This window comes from Mixophyes fleayi, chromosome 3, assembly GCF_038048845.1.
Source record: "Mixophyes fleayi isolate aMixFle1 chromosome 3, aMixFle1.hap1, whole genome shotgun sequence".
NCBI classification, from domain to species: domain Eukaryota; kingdom Metazoa; phylum Chordata; class Amphibia; order Anura; family Limnodynastidae; genus Mixophyes; species Mixophyes fleayi.
The window spans coordinates 152,598,132-152,623,358 of NC_134404.1; the positions used below are offsets into that span (position 1 = coordinate 152,598,132).

General features: G+C 38.8%; 1 protein-coding gene across 2 annotated transcripts in view; it reads left to right on the forward strand.

Moving 5' to 3' along the window:
- Positions 1–25,227, forward strand: part of COL19A1 (collagen type XIX alpha 1 chain) — a 603,039-nt gene that overhangs the window by 25,308 nt on the left and 552,504 nt on the right. For both annotated transcript variants that reach the window (XM_075202581.1, XM_075202582.1), the window contains exon 2: positions 8,409–8,534. In XM_075202581.1, coding sequence (XP_075058682.1) covers positions 8,447–8,534 — 88 coding nt within the window. In that variant the 5' untranslated portion in view covers positions 8,409–8,446. The remainder of the gene's footprint in view (positions 1–8,408; positions 8,535–25,227) is intronic.

Genomic DNA, 25,227 nt, shown 5'->3' on the forward strand with positions numbered 1-25,227 from the left:
GCTGAATTGCTTGCTTTCAGCTCCTTCATTTTCTCAAGCTGCTTTTCCAATAGTCTAATTAAAGGAATGACTTGGCTCAAACTAGCAGAGTCTGCACTGACCTCACATGTCACAACTTCAAATGGTTTCAGCACCTTGCACAGCACTGAAAGGATTCCCCACTGTGCAAGAGTGAAATACATCCCCCCTCCTTTCCCAATGTCATGACTTGTGTAATATGCTTGGATGGCTTTGCGCTGTTCCTCCATCCTCTGAAGCATGTACAGGGTGGAATTCCACCGAGTTACCACCTCTTGCTTAAGTTGGTGGCAGGGCAAGTTAAACTGCTCTTGGAGCTGCTGTAATCTCCTACATGCTGTGGCTGAATGCCTGAAATGGCCTGAAATTTTACGGGCCACCGAAAGCATCTCCTGCACCTCACGGTTATTTCGTAGGAAGCTCTGCACCACCAAGTTGATGGTGTGAGCAAAACAGGGAATATGTTGGAAATCACCCAGCTGTAATGCTCGCACTATATTGTTGGCGTTATCTGAAATGACATACCCTGGGGAGAGTCCGAGTGGTATAAGCCATGCATCAATCACATCTCTCAGTTTGCGTAACAAATTGTCAGCCGTATGCCTGTTAGTGAAGCCGGTGATACAAAGAGTGGCCTGCCTGTGACAAATGTTACGTAGTGGTGTACATGCTGCTGCTGTTCCTGCTGGTGAAGGTGAATGACCAACCCAGTGGGCTGTCACAGTCATATAGTCTTTGGTTTGGCCACTTCCACTTGTCCACATATCTGTGGTTAAGTGAACAGTGGGCAGAATGGCATTTTTCAGCGCAATCTCTACATTTTTACACACTTTTTGGTATAGTTGTGGAATAGCTTTACGGGAGAAATGGTGTCGCGATGGAATTCTGTAACGCGGACACAAAACCTCAATTAACTGTGAAAAACCAGCTGCGTTTATTGTGGAGATTGGACGCAGATCTAACACTAACATTGCAGCCATGGCGTCTGTGATTCGCTTGGCGACTGGGTGACTGCTGTCATATTTGCTTCCCCTCGCAAATGATTGTTTCACAGTTAATTGCTGAAATGTAGGACTGCTCATTTTATTAACCTGCCTCTGGGATGACGATTCACCCCCAGCAGCAGCAACAGCAGCAGCAGGACTAACGCTTTCTTCAGAGGAATCAATAATAGTGCCGGAGTCATCCAGCCTTAAGTGGGATGCCGGGCTAACTCCGAGCGCTACTGAGGATATTGATGAGGATGGTGTGGTGGGTGTATTTTGTAGCCGTCGGTATGTCGGTGAGCGGAGGGTCTTAGCTGATGAGGGAGTGCTTGTATTCTTTTGGGAAGAACTTTCAGCTTTTCCCAACACTTTGCCATGAACTCTCGTTAAATGGCGTAACATAGACGAGGTTCCAAGATGGTTAAGGTCCCTCCCTCGACTGACTGTGGCTTCACATACACTACAAATGGCTATACAATTGTTGTCTGGATTTGGGTAGAAATAATTCCACACATAAGAAGTGGATTTTTTTGTTTTATGCCCAGGCATGACAATGGCCTTTTTCTTGTCACGTGCCAGAACTGCTGCCACTGGTGCAGGACTTACACAAACAACCTCATCCTCATCAACATCCTCATTAGCGCCCTCGTCGCCTACACAAATCTCCCCCTCATCCTCTTCTAATTCCAAAGTGGCATCCTCAATTTGGGTATCACCGGCTACACTCGGGCTATTAAGGCACACATCAGCAGAATGCTCACGATTAGACATCCCACTGTTGGATGGACTCTCCACAGGGATTGTTGTCATTTGTGAATCAGAGCAAATATTCTCCTGTAATGCCTCACTGTTATCTTGCAGCTCGGCTTTGACGCGTAACAGTAGTTGTGCACCAATTGTAGGCTGGGTAACTTTTTGGGATCTGCCACTAATAGCCAAAGGTGAAGGCCTCATTCTCTCTTTGCCACTGCGTGTGTAGAATGGCATGCTTGCAATTTTTTTTTTATCGTCACTTAACTTTTGCTCAGTTACACTTCTTTTTCGCTTCAATACAGTAAAATTTTTTTTGGTTTTTGTTTTTTGCACTAATTTGAAAACACTCTGTTGTTTGACATCGCCTTGGCCAGATGACATACTGGGAACACTAACATCAGGACTGGTGACAGAACCGGGTTGCTCATTCAGATCATATGTGGACTGCTTTGAATCCATTCTGAGCGCAAACCACTGGGGAGTGCTAAAAATTATTTAGTAGATACTGCTGACAGTTATGACTTTTGACAGCCAGAAATATTAATGCACAATTAGGGAGGACACCCCAAAAGCACTGAGGTGTGGTAAAAATTATTTAGTAGATACTGCTGACAGAAATGACTTTTGACAGCCAGAAATATTAATGCACAATTAGGGAGGACACCCCAAAAGCACTGAGGAGTGCTAAAAATTATTTGGTAGATACTGCTGACAGATATGACTTTTGACAGCGAGAAATATTAATGCACAATTAGGGAGGACACCCCAAAAGCACTGAGGAGTGCTAAAAATTATTTAGTAGATACTGCTGACAGATATGACTTTTGACAGCCAGAAATATTAATGCACAATTAGGGAGGACACCCCAAAAGCACTGAGGAGTGCTAAAAATTATTTAGTAGATACTGCTGACAGATATGACTTTTGACAGCCAGAAATATTAATGCACAATTAGGGAGGACACCCCAAAAGCACTGAGAAGTGCTAAAAATTATTTAGTAGATACTGCTGACAGATATGACTTTTGACAGCCAGAAATATTAATGCACAATTAGGGAGGACACCCCAAAAGCACTGAGGAGTGCTAAAAATTATTTAGTAGATACTGCTGACAGATATGACTTTTGACAGCCAGAAATATTTATGCACAATTATGGGGGACACCCCAAAAGCGCTGGGGAGTGCCAAATATGAAGAAAAAATAATAAACCTCTATCCTCCTCTCTGCACTAGCGATTTTGGTTAGAGCAATTGCAAGAACAATATTGTATTCTCTGTCCCTGCTCTAATTAGCCTATGACTACACCCTGCTCTCTCCCTCTGTCAAATGGCGATGGATTGCTGTGGAGGCGTGTATTTATAAAGTTGAAGTATCGCGAGAACCGAGCCCCGAGATCCGACGACGTCACAATGACGTTCGGCCTCGATTTGGATTCGGAATGGGCGGGAGAGTACCGAGCTGCTCAGCTCGGTACTCGGATACCCAAAGTTCGGGTGGGTTCGGTTCTCGGAGAACCGGACCCGCCCATCTCTAGTTTTGGATCTGTATTTTTTTTAAAAATTGCTAAAATATGGTAAAATCACATACTTTTACACTTTGTTTGTTCCTACATTATTATTAACCTCAATAACACTAATATCCAGTAATTTGCAGTCAATTTTGACCACCTTACAGGTCACAATATTATTTTCATATACTTTCGGCCAAAGACTGCAGCCAGCTGGCTGGCTGCTAAGTGACAAAGCAACGACACAAACACACATCAGTTCATTGCACACCTAGGAAACATTGCCCCACAGCAAAAGAAAAGTATTGCACAATGGAATTGTGCAGGTACATAGCAGGTACAGTTTAACAAACCAAGCACCTCAGTGACGAGGAGTGCCACTTTTGTGGTTAAAGTGCTTGGTTTGTCTGGGACCCAAACAAAACAAGGTAACAGTGCTGTCAATGAACTGTAAGACTGTAGTGAGATGCTGGTTAGAGCAATGGCACAAACACACAGCAGATTATATCACATCTAGGAAACATTGCCAGTGCCACACAGCAGTGTCAGGAAAGAAAAGTGGTTCAAGGTGGAATTGTCCTTGGGCCCTTACAACCACTCTTATTTTGGACCTTAAAAAGGACATGCACAGTTTAACAATCCAAGCACTTCAGCGACAAGGTGCTTGGTTTGTTTGTGCCCACCACAAAACAAGCTAACAGTGGGCTTAAGGCAGCTAAGCTAACACTGTTGTTAGTGAACTCTATAGTGGCAAGATCTTGTTATCATCTTTATCCTCATCCTCACCCTCATTAGTGTGTACAACATCCTCAACCCATACTAATTAATCCCCATTGGAATCCACCATTACAGAAGTCTCTGTAACATAACTATAAAAAACAAAAATGTACAAAAAAAAGCTTTTACCTTTTTTTAAAAAAAAACAACACATCTTTAATAAAGGTGAAACTTTACTGTAGAAAAACATAAAATTGGCAATATGCCTTTGTACCCAAAATATTAAAAGCATTGCAGCATCAGCTAGCTTCCTTCTCTCAGCTAGATCCCACTGTTACGGTTCTAATGCCTTAGTCAGTATTTACACAGGCTTACCTAGGGCGCAGAGTCTAACGGCCTTCCGGTCTTCACCAAGAACCACCGCAAGGTAGGGTGGACTTTGCTGCCGAAGAACCGCAGGTCGCGGCCCCCAGGTTAGCCTACTGACGTAAGGGAGAAGGCTCTAAGTGATGGGTAGTCAAACCGGCAATATGACAAGGTGATGCAAATACAGGCACTAACCGTGAATTCCAGGGTCTGGAGGTCTGGAGCGGAAACCGGTGATGCACGGAGTCAGTTGTGTGCGTAGCAGGAGATGAATCCAGAGGAGTAGAAACACTGCCGGGTTGGTACACAGGAGGTCATCAGGTATACGGTGCCAGAGGGAAATCCAGAGAGTTGTCAAGAACACAGCCGAGTCGGTACACGGGATGGTCAGTCCAATTCGCGGTGCCAGGGATAAAGCCAAAGAGTAGTCAGGTCACAGCCAGGTTGGTACACAGGAGTCTAAGGAAATATAGGAGTACACAGGGAGCAGGATCACAAGAGTCAGGTACACAGGAAAAGATAGCCAGGAACAGGAAACAGATTGCTCTGACACAGGTAGCGTGTCAGAGCAGAGGAGATATAGAGATTTGAATTCCCCACCCAGGAGTCAAATGATTTGACGCTGGGAGAACCAGGAAGTGCGGGGGTGCCATCGGAAGACAGCGCTGAACTGCCGGAGCGGACACAGCTGCCAGACAATGCTGACTGCGCAGCGGAGCGGGGAACAGGTAAGATCATGACACCCACCACCTGTAATCTACACTGTCACCTTCCTCACCTCATCCTCACCCTCATCAGTGTGTACAACATCCTCACACAATACTAATTCATCCCCGCTGGAATCCACCATTACAGAAGTCTCTATACTTTGATGTAAAGGCCTTCTTCAGGGAAATAGTAGTTTATTTTGATGAACATCATCTTTTCCTTATTTTTAGCAAGTAGTCTCCTACGCCGATGGTAGACAAGGTTCCCGGTAGTGCTGAAAACTCGTTCCGAGTACACACTGGAGGGTGGGCAGCTTAGGTATTGCAAAGTTAGTTTGTACTTGGATCTCCAAATTGCATTTTTTTTCCTCCCAATATGTAAAGGAACTGACTGATATGTCTATTTCTATGCTGTCATTAAAATAATCCTCCACCATTCTTTGGATGTTGATAGTAGGATCAGGTGGCGTTACAGCAGAGGTGCCACGCTTTTTGGTCAATTCTTTTAGACCAGACCAGATGTGAAAATATTCTGCTGATTCATCTGAATCATCCCTGGGTCTCTTGAAAAAAGTTATTTTTTTCCTAGCAGCAGTAGCCTGAAAAATTGAAGGGGGGGGGAGGGGTGCAGTTGTGTCACGTACCACTGCAGCTGTCAACTTGCTCACCAGGAGCCCATTGCATCTCTTGTGATCTAGGGCAGTGACAGGATTACAGTGGGGAGAATTCCATCACATTCTATGTTTTGCTCACACAATCAACTTGGTGGTACAGAACTTTTAAAAAAAAATGACAGCGGCATGGAGGAGATGCTGTCTGTGTCCCAAAATAATTTGTGTCATTTTCGGCATTCTACAATAACATGTAGGAGATTGCTGCAGCTGCAAGAAGAATAGAATTTAAGGGAGAATGTACTTTAGTCCAGCGCATTATAGAATACTTTCTGTGTTGTGCAAGGTGCTGAAATCACTCTAAGGGGTATATTTACTAAACTGCGGGTTTGAAAAAGTGGAGATGTTGCCTATAGCAACCAATCAGATTCTAGCTATCATTTATTTAGTACATTCTACAAAATGACAGCTAGAATCTGATTAATTGCTATAGGCAACATCTCCACTTTTTCAAACCCGCAGTTTAGTAAATATAGACCTGAGTACTTACCTGTGAAGTGATTTCAGACACTGCTAGCTTGAGTCAAGCAATTACCCTAATTAGACTTTTGAAAAGGCAGCTACAGAAATGGAAGGAAGAGGTGAAACAAAGCAATTCTGCTTACTATGGAGAAGTTGTAGATCAAGTACTTTATTCGCATTGCTAGGATCCGAGAGTTATCAACATCTTGAAATGGCATCACTACATTTTGGCAAGTGTGCATGATCCTAGGTTTAAGAGCTATGTATTCTCTTTCTTCCCAACTGACCAAGATCTCAAGAAATGCAATGAGCTCCTGGTCAGCTTGCTGACAGCTCAAGTGGTACATGGCACAACGACATCTCCTCCCTCAGTTTCTTTGGCAACTTCTGCAAGGAAAAACCTTAACTTTCCCAAGACACACAGTGGTGGTGCAGATGAGTGAGCACAACATTTTGACATTTGGTCTTGTCGAAAAGAATTGGCCAAAAATCATGATAGCTCTGTTGCACAATGAACTACAAATTCCACTAGGAAGGCAATTACCGGCAAGTACAGAGTCTTCTGTAATGGTGGATTCCAGCAAGGATGAATTAGTATTGTGTGAAGATGATGTACACACTGAAGGTGAGGATGATGACAGTGTAGATTGCAGGAGCTAGGATCTAGCTTAGAGAAGGGAGCTAGCTGATGCTGGTATGCTTGCTAATATTCTGGGTAGAATGGCATGTTGGCAATTTTATGTTTTTCTACAGTGAACTTTCACCTTTATTAGAGAGGTGTTCTTTTCTGTAAAATGGTAAAAGCTTTTTTATATTTTTGTTTCCTTGACTTAAAACCACTATGCACTTGAACATAGGCTTTAGCAGATGAAGTAGAGGGATTAGTAGCATAATGACTGGTTGCAGCAGCTGCTTGGTGCTCCTGGTCTTCTTTGGACTGATGTGAATCCATATCAATGGCACAGAGCAATATGACTGGAGACTGGAGAGTGACAATAACACTGCTACCCCTGTTTCTGTGTGACGAATGTCACTGAGACTGGAGAGTGACAAGAACAATGTCAATGGACACTTATAAGAACACTGCCACTCCTCCTGTTTCTGTATGAGCAATGGCACAGAGCAATGTCACTGGAGTCTGAAAACAAAAACACTGCCTTCCCTCCTGTTTCAATGTGAGCTATGGAACAGTACAATGACATTGGAGACTGCGAAGAACAATACCACTCCTCCTCTTTCTGTTTTAGCTATGATGCTGGCCAACTGCACTTGAGACTGCCAAAATTACTGCTACCCCTTCTGTGTCTGTCTATGAAATGGCGCTGGATCTCCATGAAGGGCGGTACTTATAGATTCCAAAACTCGCGAGTTCCAACAGTGCAACAATGGCGGTTTGCCTCGTTTTCAGTTCTGAGGGTGCGCAAAAGTACCAAGCCGGCTTGGCTCAGTACTCTGATCTGCAATGTTTGGGTGGGCTTGGTTTTCGAAAAATCGAGCCCGAGCATCTCTATTCTCATCCCTCTCATTTTAATACAAAACTTTATGCACCTTTCAGTTAAACTTCTCCAGAAAAGCAGATCTCTAGATGTACTTTGACAAATAAAATTAAAGATCTTAAAACACATAAAAGGGACACGTAATAAAAACAGTCTTTATGTCTAACAATTAACTTAAGACCTGAGTGATAGTAATTTAGAAAATTGAACATAATAGGAAAGTTGAAATTAATGAATGGGTGGTTCTAAACAAAAAGTAGGTTGGACTTGTGACATTTTTTTGTGTTTTATATGCATTTTTAGATGTAGGTGCAGATTCAAACTCCTCCCAGGAAAATTACGGGGGGCAAGTAGACTCCCTAAAAAAAACCATTGTGGGATTTTTGATTGTTTGTCAAGCAAAAAGTTGTATGAGTTTAATGAAAGCGAAACAACTGAATCCAAGATCTTTAAGACTGATACACAAATATGTCATTACTACATTTTCTATTTACTTTACCATTTACTTTATGATTAAAATTTATATTGAATTGTGTTTTTGGCATTGAAACTTGCATTGTCATTTAAAAAATGTATTGATGAGATTCATGTTAAAATATAGTCTAGAGTTTTGCATTATATGTTCTTGTGCATTAAAATAATTATTTGGAAAATATTTGGTATTACAGGTGTTGTATCACTTGCCATCCAATACTAATGGGAACTCTATTATGTTTGCATACAGATTATTTTGGATGCTGGAGCACATGATTCCTGTAAAAAATGAAGAATATTTCACTTTGGATCATTTATGTTGCTATGAAAATAACGTTCCCTGTTTCATTTTGTATGGCAGTGACCAATAAAACAGGTAACAAAAATTATTTATTATGTGTATTTTAGTACATTACTTATGGCTTAAGTGTTAAGGAATGATGGTTATTTACACAATTTGTTTTTTACTTCCCATTGGTGGACTTTTGATCTTTCTGGTGACTTGCTATACTGGATCAACTGTCACACTTAACTTTACATTGTCATACTTGATGGCTCCATTGTCTGAGAGATGGCAATTTGAACATCCCCTTTACAGAAACTTATATGTACAGATTACATATACCCTTGTATGCGCTCTCCCTTAAATTACAATGCTCAAGTGCAGTCACACAGAAGATATCTAAATTAGCCATTCATTAACTGATGATTGCTTGGGTTATATCAACATTTAGGGATTCTATCTTCTGCTGTTTAACCTGGTCGCTGGTGAATCAATTGTTGGAAGTTTGTAATATATCACTGATTTAAGTGCTAGTCATCTGGTTTGTTTGTTGAATTGAAAACTGTACAACAGCACTGTGGCTTCTATGTATGCTTTTTAGGAACATAGCATTCCATATAGTCTTGTAGTGGCAGTCTCCCCCTTTGATTTCCCACTGTTGCCTGCTTTCAGATGCAAGTCTTCCACCACTACTGAGCACTGTGCTATTTGAAATGACACAGTGTGGATTGCATGCGGGCTAGCTAAATTACAGAGTATACCCAAAAGTGGACAGTTATTTTTAAAATGTCAGAAATATAACCCTTAACCTATGTATATAAACAATGGTTAGATACACTCTGCTATAGAGTGTACCTAATAAGTATCGTTTTGCTCAGATTCTTGAGCCCCACCACTGCATCACATACCTTTTGTCATCTGGTTTGAACTCATCAGCGTGCTTAGCTTTATGTGTTGGTCAGCTCAAATCTCTGCTGTCCAGATGATTATAAATAAGGGTCAGGTATAGACTGAAGGCTTTATGTGACTGACCCCTTGAACATTAAGAATGTGATCAATAACGTACTCTTTTTTGAGAAACAACATTTAGATATAGGGTTAGATTTGGAAATAGACCCTTTGGGTATATTTTGTACAATTAAGCACTAAAAGTTCACCGAGATGGACTTTTCTTCATAGAAATTTAGTTACAAAAAGTAGGCCTGTCCTGTAAAATGTTTTGCCATGCTTTTGCTTCTATGGATTCATTTTGTCTTATCCTCTGATAATAAACAAACACTAAAGCATACTGTTGTGGACATATCTCAAGCAGTAAGGATATAAAAAATAATTGAATAACCATATTATATTGGAATGTGTTCTAAAATGTCAAAATGACCATATATTCTACTTGTCTAACCTATCAAAGAATTCATACCCACATTAAGCATTTTTCTTTTTTTATGTGACTAATAATCCAGTGTGCCATGATGGATTAACATTCAGGGTGTCTGTGGATAACAAGCGGAATATGAATGAACTGTGCCAAGCAGCTGTTGTTAAGGCCGCTGTAGAGCTATGATGCAGTAAACACGGAAAAGACTGCAGGGAGGAAAATCATTGTATACAGATATAATTTTATTGCCTATTAGGATGTTGAGGAGATAAACAAAATATTAGTATAGACCTGTATATGAAATGATTATTTATGTGACAGGTGAAGAGAGGAAATATTACAATATTTATCATGATACTGGGAAATACATGATGTTAATAATTTAATATAGTTGCAGCCAAATCATGGAGATATTTTATTTATCCCTGAATTAATAACTGTAGATTTATGTTTTAAAGAACATCTTCATCAAGCCTTTAATTTCTATGGTTATCCGTTTCCCCCTAGTAGAACCACTGTAGGGGTCCCATGTCCTCAGCAGGCCAGAGATATAAATTCCAGTGCTGCTCAAATTCATCTGGACTGCTAGTGATTGGACGGCCGTCCACTCAGCTACGGCAGGAAAGTTCATTGTCCTTAATACATTATACCAAAAAACACAAAGCAGTGGATTAAAACTTAAAAACTCAGCAAGTTTTTCTGACCGTTTGAATTTTAGGATATCATTTTTTTCTCTTTGATACTCTCTGTAGCTAAACACACGTGGATAAAAGTAAAACAACATAAAATCCAATAAGTGTTAAAGGCAAACAGCATAGAACCTAAAGGCCACCTCAGTGTGTGATGGATATCAGTCGCTTCCTCTGGTCTTCAGTGTCTTCACCTGAAATCCTGCAATCCAACACACAGTGAAAGCCATGCTGTGATTCTTATTTATTTTTTTCACAGCAGTTGAGAGGTTCCAAGGGAGTGACTATCTTCTAAATTACAAGATCCTTGGATATAGGACCACCATTATTCTACTACTTGGGGTATGGGGTTACCATGGAAATTTGTAATAGATTAAGTTCTCCAAACAGCATTTTACATTGCTACCGCTAATGTATATATGGGAGATACTTTTTTCATTTAACATGCATAATGATCTTTTCAAAGTTCTCTTCATTATGATCACTTTATTGCTAATTAAACACTTGTGCGCTTATCATGAGCTACCTCACAGTACATTTAGTGAATAATATACGTAATGTTCCCATAAAGTCCTCATAAGCATATGATCTGATGTAATACATTTCTGATTGTCCAATATCTGAATAAACAATCGCTTGATTATTTTGTGAAGGGAGGCATTTAGCTGGCAGTCTGCAGAGAAAGGATGCAAACAGTGTTACACATTTGTGGAATAGTACACCTAGGTCAAAGATAAATAGGTGGAGGACATATGTGTTACAAAATAATAGTATAAAGTCTGATTTAATTTACATGGTTTGGAAGTGTCTTTTCCCACAGAAGGCTGACATGTTGTGTCTGAAGTCAGAGCCAACAGATCAGCTGTTAAGAGCTCTTTTTTTAAAAGCAAGGTGGGAGTGTCACCTGCCCATCAAGCTAGGGCTGTGGAAAGAGTGTCAGGTATAAAAACCTGTCCGTTTCACTGTTCAGGGTGACCAATGCTAGAAATCTGGCCGGTGTCTAAAGAACTGACCTCTGTTTATTTAGTGTGTAGAGTCACAAGAAACTGCATAGAATATTTATATTGTCAAGTACTTTACCATCCTGACATTAAAACAAAGGTAAGAAGCTGCTCATCTGTGTTTTACCAAAAGTGTGCTCTTGGGAAGCAAGTTTATCACGTGTAGACGTTAACAAGGAGTAAGTTTTGAGAACAGAACCGATCAGCTAATGAGAGCTCTTGTTTAAAGTAAATGTGTGAGTGTGTGTGTGCGTGTATGTGTGTGTATATATATGTGTATATATATATATATATATATATATATATACTGTATATATTGTGACACAAGCACCCTCCTGGTGATGCGTACATGTACAACTTCTTGCTGAAAACAATGCTTTTATTGTTCCATCACAATAAAACAGCATACATTTTCATCAGGATGGCACCATGCAACCTATCTATCGCTGGCGAGACATAATATTCCTGTTTAGACACCGGCCATTGTTTGACATCGGTCACAAACCATGGCAGCACAAAACAGGTTTTTATAGTTGAGACCCCTCCCACAGCCTTAGCTTGACAGACAGGCAACACTTCCACCTTGCCATTAGAAGGAAGTCTCCTCAGGTGCTCTGTAATTAATCTTCTTTGCAGACACATCTTGTCAGCCCTGCTATTAGCTGTGGATGGAAAGACACTTTCAAAGCATGCAAGTTAACCATTTCCTCTGTCACTATATATATATATATATATATATATATATATAAATATATATATATATATATATATATATATATATATATATATATACTTATTAGAGAGAGAGATACAGTATATCTCAAACAGGCGGTTTCTAACTGTATAATCACTTGAGCAGTGGTGTGTATGGATGCCTAATGGCAATCTCAGTGTCCCCTGGCCACCAATAAAAATATTTATATATGTTACAGCCAGTTACTTTTTTGGCTTAGAGTGGGTTAAAATACTTAGGGAAGGTGATTTAAATGCAATAAAAACTACTTTTTTGGTTTGAAATGTGAAATATTTTGGATGAATTATTTATGAGCATTGGAACAATATGGGATCTATAGGGAGTGTAAGATACAAGTTTAACTTAAATTTGTAAGAGTTCTGAAACAAACTAATGATTTCTCTTGTGATTGTTGGATCCACTGAATTACTAAACCTCTATTTCACATGAATATTCATGTGACTATGTACATATTACACTTTAATGATGAATATATGTCAAAAACGATCTGTTTACTTTCTAGTATGTTGTAAATAGAGTTTTGCATTTAAGAGTGGTTGGAATGCCAGTGAAATATAAAATTATACAGTCGTACTCATACACAAACCTTATGGATTACTTGGGTGTTTTGCTGTTCTATACTAAAGCACAGTAAGCGTAATTATAGCAAAACATTTAGCATTTTAGATACTAAGGGTCTGATTTAGAGTTGGCCACAAAAATATGGGCCAGACATACTGTATATGTAACAGCACAACTGTATTTCTGTATCTTGAATTGTATGTATCTTTTGATATGTAGAACTTGTAATTTAGCATATATATACATTCATTGCAAAAAACGACCATCACCATCATTATCAACACAGAAAATTATACCATACCTCTAGAATATGCAGAGATACACACTGTAAATGGTGGGTCTTAAGGATACTAGCAAGTCAAAGTTGCACCCATCTCTAGAGAACATGGTAGATTTGCATCTGCAAGCCCCTTACTGTACTCAACTAACACATGACCACCCCTAACACATGACCCCCACCCTAAACCCAAGGGGCTTGAAAGTCTAAGATGTGCTGAAAACTAAATAGTCACATTTCGGTATGAATACTCAGTATGGAAATGCATATTTCTACGCTCAGCAAATAGACTATCTAACTCTAAATCAAGCTTTATCAACATCTTATTCACATGTATTAGCAGAGGTATTTCAATATAATCAAATGCTAGTTTATATTTGAGACTTTTCATTCAAAATGTATTGAGGAAAGCTAGGAACTTATTTGCTTAAATTATAATTATATTATAATATATAGTATCACTTCCTTGTAGATTACTTAAGGATATTTAAGAAAAACTTCAGGTTGAAAACAGACTTAGGGGTATATTTACTAAACTGTGGGTTTGAAAAAAGTGGAGAAGTTCCCTATAGCAACCAATCAGATTCTAGTTATCATTTATTTAGTACATTCTACAAAATGACAGCTAGAATATGATTTGCTGCTATAGGCAACATCTCCACTTTTTCAAACCTGCAGTTTAGTATATCCCTTAAATGTGTAAATGATCCTTTTGCTTCCGGTGTTTTCTCTCTAATACTCTCATGATGGTGTTTCCAACCCTACAAGTACCTAGGAGACCATAATATGTAATCTATGTATAATCATGGAAGGTATAGGGGCTACTCCTTTTATGTGAGATTGTAGCAGGTAAAGTGCTGGAAAGAATGTCTCCCACAGGATTCTGTCATCTGTGTATAGCTCTAGACAATTTTTGTTTCTGTGTTATAGAAAGGCCCAATATTAGCAGAGTGGAAGAGAATTGTTGGTTTCTACTTTAATAGTTCCGTCATGGTCTGATAACTTAGGTAAAATACTGTAGCTGTCTTCATTAGTCTGTTACACTGTACCTGAATGTATCTCTCTGTATGACGTAAGCTCTCTTTGTGTAAGAACTATCTTAGGTACTGAGAGCAGTGGGCAAAAAAAATCCCCTACTGTGAATATGGGTATAAGTACTGCCCGCCAGATTGGCGCTACTAGGCGGCAGCTGACATCTGAGAGGACCCAGAGAATAATTAAGGACTGGCTAGTGATCAGGACAGGTAGCACAATATCAGAAAATGATCCAAGATCAGAGACTCTAGCAGACAAGCATAATCGGAAGCAAACAGGTTGTGAATCAAAGGCAACCAAGCATAGTCTACAATCCAGCCGAAGTCAGTAATACGTAGGAAATACAAATAGCAGAACAGGCACTAAAGACGGATCTCTTGCAAAACAGCTCAGGTAAATGCCACTGAGCACCTTGAGAATCCAGCATCAGTAACCATTAACAGGTGGCTGAACAGGTGTAACATAAACCAAAGGCTCGTGTGCGCATCCAGGGACCACCAACAGCAGTATTTTTCAGTTTTTTAATATATATTTATATCTTGCATTGTTTGAGCTTTGACACCTCTGTCCTCACATTGACATACAGCATGACCCGTCTTAGGTGAATTCTTGTAACTTCAAGCTCAAAAGATACTCTCTAGCTAAAGGTGGGGTTGCCCTTTCTGGTTTTGGTGGGGCATTACAGAAAAACAGAACTAAGGGGCACTCTTTCAGCAACCTTTCTCCTTACCCATACCTAGAACTATTGGTTTTCATGACGAGTAAATTAGTGGCTTGTACTCTCTCTCTCAACCTGAATATAGGATGTCAATGTCTTTTCTCTGAGGCACTCTCTAAAAAGAAAAGAATGTACAGCCATTGAATAACATTAATTGATAAAATACTATCCAATTGTGCCTCTCCCCTATGAAAATATAATCATAGTATCTTGTACCATGTTGCTGAACAGCTGAAGACAAGTGAAGATTCTCAGGTTTATACTTCAGCATGGGATATAAACACAAGTTTACTAGTTCACTCGTGGACTCACCTGTATGTAAGTAATATAGGGGCTGATTCATTAAGGAAAGTTAAGCAAAAATTTGAGTAAGTTATCTGGACAAAACCATGTTGCAATGCAAGGGGTGCAAATTAGTTTATTATTTTGCACATTAGGAAAATACTGGCTGTTTTTTCATGTAGCACACAAATACTTCATCATCATCATCATCATCATCATCATCATCACCATTTATTTATATAGCGCCAATACTTGATAGCTTATTTGTACATTGAAATTTAAAGTTGATCTAGGACATGCCCTCTCGCAACTATAAATCTGCCATCACATTTTAAATTTACCTCCCCCTCCAATGCAACATGGTTTTGCCTTACTTCTTTACTTTTGCTTAACTTTCCTTAATGAACCCGGCCTATAATCACTATTTCTTGGCTTGTGAATAGCCTTTTTAGTTTAACTTCTTCTGGATGCTAAGTGCAAATATTGTAAATAGACATAATATTTAATGGGAAAAACGTCACCTGGTTAAAATCAGACATATGGTGTGAGAATATAACCGAGACCCATGTGTATTACCCAGTCTTGTGTAAGAACTAATGATCAAATCATTAATTGTAATAGTTTTAAATTGCCAGTGAATGTGGCTTATTTGAAGCTATTTCTGGTCCTCATAGTTGTTAGAAGGATATGATGCTTTGTTGTTATTGAAATAGGCTTCCTAAGGAGTAATGTATTTTACATGAAGGACAAAGTAATGGTATATCTATGCCATAGACTACCCTTTCTACAAATTTTTTATAGATCTTCAAATCCTCAGTGTTTCAACTTGAATAAGGTCACCTTCATAATACATGTTGTCCCTGCAAATAATTATTGCAGTTTTGCTGTTTTTACTGCATTTTTATTTCTCATCTTACAATATGTGTCCAGGGAGACCCTGAAATCATACATTCTTTATTAACCTCTTTCCCCATGGTACTCTTTCCTTTTGCTTGTCTTGCTTATCACTGGTTTACAGTACATTAGTTGTTCTAGGTAAGGAGAATAACTTTCTTGAAGTTGCTTTCAATACATGAATGTGAATTTGTTTTGAAGCTCTTTTGTATTTTTAATTTTAATTTATGTGATCATGTTTATTATTCTTCAAGTAGGTAGTTTGTTCAACAAAATCATTGACTACCTACAACAATTCTGCTATACATTTAGTATTTTTATTACACACAGCGCTGCAATTCTGGGTGTTCATTTTATGTATTACCACTGAATATAATAAGTAAATGTAAGCCTCTTGTGAATAATGTCATGCTAGTTTGAGACTGACCTGCTTCTTCACTACTACATAGATTGCTGTCTGGAACAGACCAACTGACAAAGTTGGTAAAGTCGATAAAATGAGCTTCCATCCGCTACTGCCTATACTGTACCTTCTGTCCTGTCTTAGTTTTTACTGCTAACCTCTGGTGCTGAGAGCATGACCAGGGGCACTATGTGCTACATCATTAAAGGAGATGTTCACTTTTGGACTTCCCTTCCTCAAGGTAGTGCACTTCTTCTTAGATATCTGTACTAGCAGGGGTTATTCCTCTGAGGCACCTTTATTTAACTAAACAGAGGGTTAAGCAATGTTGAGTGTTGGTCTCTGGAGGACCTAAATTAACACTGCTAAAGGTGCAGAAAGCTAGCTCCTCCACCTGTCATATAATCCTCCATTAGATTTGAAAGCCCAAATAAGTTAACAATATTAAATCACATGTTTAATTTTTTGGGCGTGTAGGTAGAGGCATTATTGGATTAAGGAGAGGACTGAGGGTAGGAGATGGTGTTATTACTGCAATAAAAAAATCATCTGAATTCAAGTGCCCTTGTGCTTATCAACATGGGGTTAGGATAACCAACTTTGGTACTGGTTTGGTCTGTTATCATGGGGGGCCAGGGACCCAACACCCTGTTTATTATATTTACACAGCATTAGTTTTACTTTTTTCTTATACTTTATTAATATTAATTATTTAATTCTTGTAGTAGAAGTAGCAAATCATAATGCTCAGATTATATTGGCAGGATTTCCCCCCCTTAGTTCTGTGCTCATCACAGCCCATTGCACTAAACATACTTGCCAACTCTCCCGGAATATCCGGGAGACTCTCGAAATTCGGGTCAGTCTCCCGGACTTCCGGGAGAGCTGGCAAATCACCCGCATCTTGCTGCAGCCACCACTAAATGACGTGATTTGCGGTGAATCGTGTCATTTTGGCCCCGCCCCCCATGATAAAATGACATTTCCGCCGTGGGGGACGGCGCCAAAATGACACGATTTGCCCTGGACAGATTAGAGAAAGTAGGTAAGTATGACTAAACCTCAGGGCTTAAAATCATTCAACAGCAGTAGAGTTTTTTTTTTTTTTGCTCTTTAGTTAAATGATCTTGCTTCTCCTGATACAAAGTAGGGCAAGTCGCAATACGTTGTAGTATTGATGGCAATATCACACCTATTACTTAGAAAGAGAGCACTAAAATGAACACAGGTCACTGGCACTAAAAATCCTGTACATTTTGTCAGTTATATTAGCATCACTAATAATCTTCTAATGCATCTATAAACTTGTAGAAATATATACTGCAGGAAATCCATGTTGATGAACAGTATGTGAAAACAATACTCACTATAAGGAAGTAGAATCTGTGTTTACTATTTTACAGTGTGACTCATAAGAACTCAATATTGCTGGGACATTTGGGAAAGCATTCAGGTGCTCGGCTATTCTGGTCTTGACAACTACCTTTTGCATACCTACCACAAGTGTTTTTCGGCTAAGCAGATCTCTGTTTGTATATTAAGTTAGCAAATGCTTTACAGGAGGGAAGTAATTACTTCTAAAAATATCAGGGCCAGCTAGAGTTACTGCTCAAGTGTCTGTCAGGTTTATTTAACCCCTTCTTTGCTGCCAGCAATGAAGAACAGTTATGCATTTTAGTAAATAGTAGAAAATCATGAAAACCTACATGATGATAATTTTTTTTATTATACTTCATCTACTGTTCACTGTATTCCTCTGTATAGAGTAAATCTAGATGTAAATACTTGCCCATCTGTGTGTGTGCATCCCAGTTTAACCAAAATGCATTTTGGAGCCTTATTTCTGAGTACTACCCATCCCGCATATATACACGTGACACTGCACAACTAGACATATGTGAAAATCCAAATGTAACAGCAAAGCACTAAGCATAGGGGGCCTGATTCATTAAGGAAAGTAATGTAAACAAAATGGGTAACTTTGCAGCTTGGCAAAACCATGTTGCTTTGAAGGTGGATGTAAATGTAAAAATGTGGGGACAGATTTATAGCATACTTGCCAACTCTCCCGGAATGTCCGGGAGACTCCCGAAATCCGGCTAGTTCTCCCGGGAGAGCAGGCAAGTATCCCGGATACTGGAATTTATTTGCCATAATGATGCAATTTGCGATGAATGTCATCATTTTGACCCCTGCCCCCGAGATAAAATGAATTTTTTTTGGTGCTGGGCCAAAATGATATGATTCACCACGAATCGCCCCCTCCCGTCCTCCAACCACGCCACCTGCCCAGGATCTCCCAGAATTAACTATGCAGAGGTTGGCAAGTGTGATTTATAGTTGGTTAGGGCATGTCCTAGATCAACTTTAAATTACAGTATAAAAATAAAGCTATCAAGTATTTGTGTGCTACTTGAAAAAACAGCCAGTATTTAACATATGTGCAAAATAATAAACTAATATGCACCCCTTGCATTGTAACATGGTTTTGTCAAGAAGACTTACTCATTTTTTGCCTTATTGTCCATTAATGAATCAGGCCCATGGAGTTTTGCAAATGCATAGACATGTATATATCTAATCATGATGTGTCATGGATGAGATTACAGGTCAACTGCTTTACCCTGCATTTATAATACTTAAATGTCTATTTGGAACATTCAACCTAAGATCAATGTACAAATATGACATTACTTCTCACCAAATATAAGGATATATATTTTTATAAAAGTGACATTAGTTGATTCTCTATATGGATATGTTGTGACGCAATATCATACTTGCCTACTTTTTGGATCTCCCATCCAGGAGATCCGGGAAGTGGGAGTCAAAGGGGCAAGTGCGGGGAGTGTGATGACATGAATCGCGTCATCACAGCCCCATCCCCCGCTGTGCAAGGATAAGTCCCCGCTATTAATAAAGGCCCTGCCTACTTCAAAATAAAGAGAAGTAGGATCTGGGAGGGTGGCTTACTGTACCTGAGGTGCAGGAGGACACCCCTATATTTGGGAATCTCCAGTACATTCTGGGAGAATGGGCAATAATGCACAAAATCCATGCTTAGCACTTGTCCTAGGAATTAAATCTGACAGTATAATAAAGATTACTTAAATTTACTATTATGTACATACAAATGTATACCACAAATATACAAAAATACATTATTTTGAAAATCAAGCAATTTATGTAATAAATAAAAGGCCGGGCTGTGAATATTTTAAATAGGGTAGAAGTGATCCTAATGTTGAATGATGTCTCTGACTTTGACTTTGCTAAAAATTGTGTGTATGTATGTATGTATGTATGTATGTATATCCATCTATACATATATATATATATATATATATATATATATATATATATATATATATATATATAAATAACAACAATTAGATATAACAGCAACACTCTTCATTTGCAGCAAACAGCTTCCATCAAGCAGGACATCTGTGTTGGTCTCCGTGCTGCTCCATCTCTCCTGACCACTAAACTTGAGATAGTCACATGTGATGTAAGCTGTTTGCTGCAAATGATACAGATAAGCTTTAAAGATGTATTCCCTGGTACGCATATATAATATGCCTAAGGTGTTGGCGTTTTAAAGTGTATAAACAGATAAGCTATAAAGCTTTTATATCTGGTACGCATATTGCACATTTAAGGTGTTGGTGCTTTTTTAGAGTGGTGATCGCTCTATGTATTTCCATCTTTCTCACTGATTGTTGATTTACTCTGTTATTCTACACTGATACTCCAGTATATTCACGTGGAGATTTTCATTTCTGGGCTTGTGGTATAGTCACTGTATTAGTGCTTCTTAAAATACAGTATTATACTATGTGGCGCCCCATCCCTTCTGTTTTGCTCTATATATATATATATATATATATATATATATATATATATATATATACATATATATATATAATGTGGAAAAATGAGGTATTCCGCCTATTTTGCTTTTCCCTTTCAGTTTGTCTCCCTTTCATCTACTATGCTATTTTTACATAGGGCCACAGAGGCCATTTCCTAACATGTTAACCAGAGGAACTGGCCCATATTTTTCTACTTTAATTGTTCCCTGTCTGCTCAGATATTTCATGAGGAAACGTAAAAGGATTTTATTTTTGTAGCAGGTATTTCTTAATAGTGGAACATAATATATTTTGGAGGATTTTTAAGCTATTTTCTCTATTGTTACCACTATATATCAAGATCCTGATAAAGATAAGGATCTTTTATAATGACTGCTTGACCTATGTCTGCATCAGCCTTAATGCTTTAAAATCGAATGCATTTTTGCACCATCTATATATTTAAGGAAAACTTGACCAGCATTTGAAATACATTTCCAAGGAAACTTTGCAACTACATATTTTTGTACATCATCACACACTAAAATACCTCTAACAAAAATGGCTTATTGACAAATTGGACACTATGCCTATCAAACATGACCTGATCACCGTCATAATTGTAGCAGAATTCATACATACATGGAACACTACACCTATCTAACATGGCATGACCACTGAAAGTGATCATAATACAATAATATTACACTTTATACAGACATTATAATTATAATTTATGTATATAGTGCCAGCATAATCTGCAGCGCTTTCTAATTGGGAACAAACATGGTAATACAACAAGACAGACAAAGAAGTTGAAGTGCCCAACAATCTGTAGGAAAACAGGAGTGTGATACATGAGGTTAAGTGCCACATATTGCGTATTGGTGCAGTCAGACTACAATGAGCAAAATAGTGTTAATTGGGGCTATCTGATGCAGCCATGTTTTCTTGGTGTCAAGGGGTTGTTTGAATATTGTAGAAAAATGTTTTGAGGGAACTGTGTAGGGGGGTATGAAATTGGTAGAAAAGCCAAGGAATGTTAATAAGATGAATTAGTGAATTAGATAAGCTTTCCTCAGGAGGTGAGTTTTCAGGGACCGCTTGAAGGTTTTGAGAAGCACTGTGTGACTCAGTAAGTGAGAAAGGTAGCAGGTAAAGATTGTGAATGAGAGGCATAACATGACATATTATAACATGGTTAAATATAATGCAAATCGCATAAAAGAAGAAGGAAAAACATAACATAAGCAGCATTGCGCAACACGAGTGACAAAGATACAATGAAGGTGACATAGTACAAGTAACATTACAAAAGACAATTTACAGTGACAACATGGGTAGCACAATTGTGTATGGACATGACATAGGACATAAAAGAGGCATAATATATTGCAACTGGATAACAGGATAAAGAGCAAAAAGGACAAAGCAAAATATTGTGCACACGTAGGATAAAAAACAAGAAGGGATGGGGATACAATAGGAAGAAGAGCCCACATTCTACAGAGGAGGTATTGGTGATAAAACTCAGGAGGGAGACATGGAAAGGGGTGTAAGCAAGGGAGGTGTGTCAGGCACCGTCTCTGCACTGACACTTGGTGCAGGATATGGGCGCCTTCCCGACAGAGGCATCCCATTGCCTAGCAACAGGGCGCTCCATTGTTCCCTTGCACGCCATGGAGCACTGTACTGGTAACAGGGCCCACAGAATCTAAGGCAGAGGTGAGAGTGTAGTTAAAGAGGGAGACAGTGTGATTGGACAGGCCAGGGTGGTTATTAGAGAGAGGAAGAAAATAGTCCAGGTTTAAGGGCATCAAGATTGTTTGGTGAAAGAGGATTTGATAAAGGGGGGAGTGTCAGAGGGGAGTTAAGGAGGTGGTGGAGAATGAGAAAGTAGAGTTGGAGAAGCTAAAAAATGGTGCATAGGTGGAAGAAGATAAGGTCAAATATGTGGCCAAAACTGTGGGATGAGAGTAGAACTATTGTGAAATTTCAAAAGAAGAAGAGAGAAGAAGTTTGGCAGCAGCAGTGGGGTTGTTGATAGAGATAATGAGATCACCCAGGATGTCAGAGGTTGGGGCCAGGCTGCAAAGTTATCAAGGAAGTGGGGATAGTGGCCAGGAGGGAGCTAGATAACCACAAAGATGGGCAGGGTTGAATGGAGGAATGGAGTGGAGCTCGAAGGAGGAGAAAGAGAAGCAAGGTTTGGGAATGGCCTGTAAAGTGCAGTGGGGAGAGAGAGGACGGATCTTTAAATGGATCAGTCACCTGGTCTAGTAGTATGAGTGAAGGAGAAGACCCCATAGGAGTGAGCAGTAGGAAAGTGGAGAGCCAGGTTTCTGTAATGGCGAGATTGTGTATGGTGTCAAGTTTATTACAGCTGGATCTGGTATTCTGGAGAGCGTAGAAGAGAGGAAAGCAGGTAGATGTAGACGAGGTTGGAAGGGTTACTGTTGCGCAAAGGGATCTAGATTTGGAATGGGAGGAGGAATGGGATCAAACAGTGGTGATAGGATGGTGTCTGAGGAAGGGAGGCGGGACATACTAACAGACAAGGGATGGCTGACAGGGAGTAATTAGAGGGAGGAATGAACGATGGGGAGGAAGAGGAGAGGGGAGAATGGCCAGAGGAACATGGCTGAGAGAGGTAGGAGAGGAAGATTATGCTCTATCAATTGGGCATATACAGTGGGGGTAGGTAGAGGGGGCCATGGGATGGGGAGGGTGAAAGGTAGTGTCATAACAAAAGATAACCTTGGAATACCCCACCAAAAAATGCTTCCAGTTTGATGTAGCCATGTTACCTTTGTCTGCCAATCATTTTTAGGTGTAAAATATGCTGTTATCATTGCTGGTTTGGTTGCACTCTAGCCCAGATTACTTTGTATATAGTTAACATATAAATTTACTGGTAACACTTACAAGGGCAAAGCTCAACTCCAGCATATTGAGATATATATATATATATATATATATATATATATATATATATATATATATATATATATATATATATAAAATCTCTTTTCAGTACATCTATACATATTTAGGATTGAAACTCTGTTTAACATTTGGCCAATATGGATAACAAATATCCTTATTATATTACTGTGTCATTTGAACATTTAATTTGCTTGGAAATCTGGGTACCACAATTTTTAACCTACAAATGTCATTTGTCTATACTGCTTTGCAAACCAGAGACGAAAAACCATAAATACATACCCATTGAGGACCAAAATATATTTTAAGGGTATATATGCCAGTTACCTGCAAAAGATGCAGATGGAAAACTTCGTTTTTTTTAAATTTAAGATTAAAATAATTTTCAGCCCTGTATATAATTGAAAACAGGGTGCTTTCTATATTGCACATATAAAACACGAATGAAGATGATCATAAACAACTAAATTATGACAGAAGGGCTATACTGTAAGTTTAAACCACTTCCTATAGAAATACTATCTCTCCCTTCTTGGCTGTTCTTTTCTTTCAATCTGCTCCTGCTGTCTATTGAAGTGACATGAAAATTGATTTCATTTGCTCCATTATTTAACTTGTCAGTGATACGTATTGCAACAAAAAAGTAGCACAATGCTTCCCTGTCACTAGTGTACACTAGAATGACATACATGGGGAAGAAGAGTCCTTTAAATCTGAAACCATTTGTCAAATCTCTGTACTGTGTTTGGGTTTTTAGACATGTCCTCTTGCATTCACAAACTATTTTACCAGCTTAGATTTACTGCATTTTAAATAAAGAGAATTGCTGATTTTCTATGTTCACATCTACCAGCAACCAATTAGTTGATATTAAAAACAAACAGGGTTGTTGTAAGAGATTGACCATTTCCCAAGAGAAACCTTCACAACACAAGTCTGTCTCTGCAAAGCAGAGACTGTTGACAAGTTTACTAATGGATTATAAGCCTAAACCATTTAAAAATAATGCTCTCCATGATAAGTTATCAGAGGTAGGTTCCCCTTAGCGGGCAGGCTCGTGTGACTAACACCTGTTGAACTCTGAACCCTGCTATCCTCTGTATCTGGAGGGTGGTAGCACAATGTTTGTGGTCAGGAGGTAGTTTAATGTGCTCCATGCTATGTAATTCAACATAATGCTGTGTGCACGAGCTGCCATTCTAGGACTCCAAGGTAATTTCTGCTGTGATGGGAGGTGATCTCTGATTAGCATGAAAATATGTTTCTAGTGCTCTACACGTGGGCATTTTTATAATTGTGCAGTAATACAGACCTGAACAAAATGAACAGGTCACAATAAATTCATTAATCCAAACATAGATTTAAAGGACACTGTCTAAAATCTGTTAAAAAAATAAATAAGAATCAAGGTTCCTTCCCTCTGTTGACCGAGCACATCATCACTATAATCTATCTTTTCAAGTTACTTGCTGGACAAATGTCATGATTTTCGAAATTTTTAGGAATATAACATTTTAACTACAGATTGTTGGCAGTGTACCATATTCTATTTTATCGATGACATACAAGTTTAAAAGCTTGAAATAACTATAACTTGACAGCATCTTGCAAGCATGCTCTAGTTCATTTTAACAAATTCTAAGTTCTTGCCATTTTTTACACTAGTCTTCAGTGACAGCCATTTACAATGCTGTCACAACTGCAAAATAAACTTTCAGAGTAGACAATGATGTAGGACAAGCTTAGTAAACCATAAACAATATGTAAAACTGTTCAGATGGTTATTTTTCCTTCTGCAAAAGTCGCACCAATCTTTTTATGTAAACAATCGAATAGAACCTGAACTGAAAGATTTATTGAACATATAAGTGTATACTCGGCCCACTCGCTTACGTCTGAAAGTGTAATTACTTCTTTACAGCATTTCTGACAGCATTTCAAACTACCCAGTTAATAAAGGTAGGCTATACTGTTATAAATGTTAAAAAAGGTTCCCT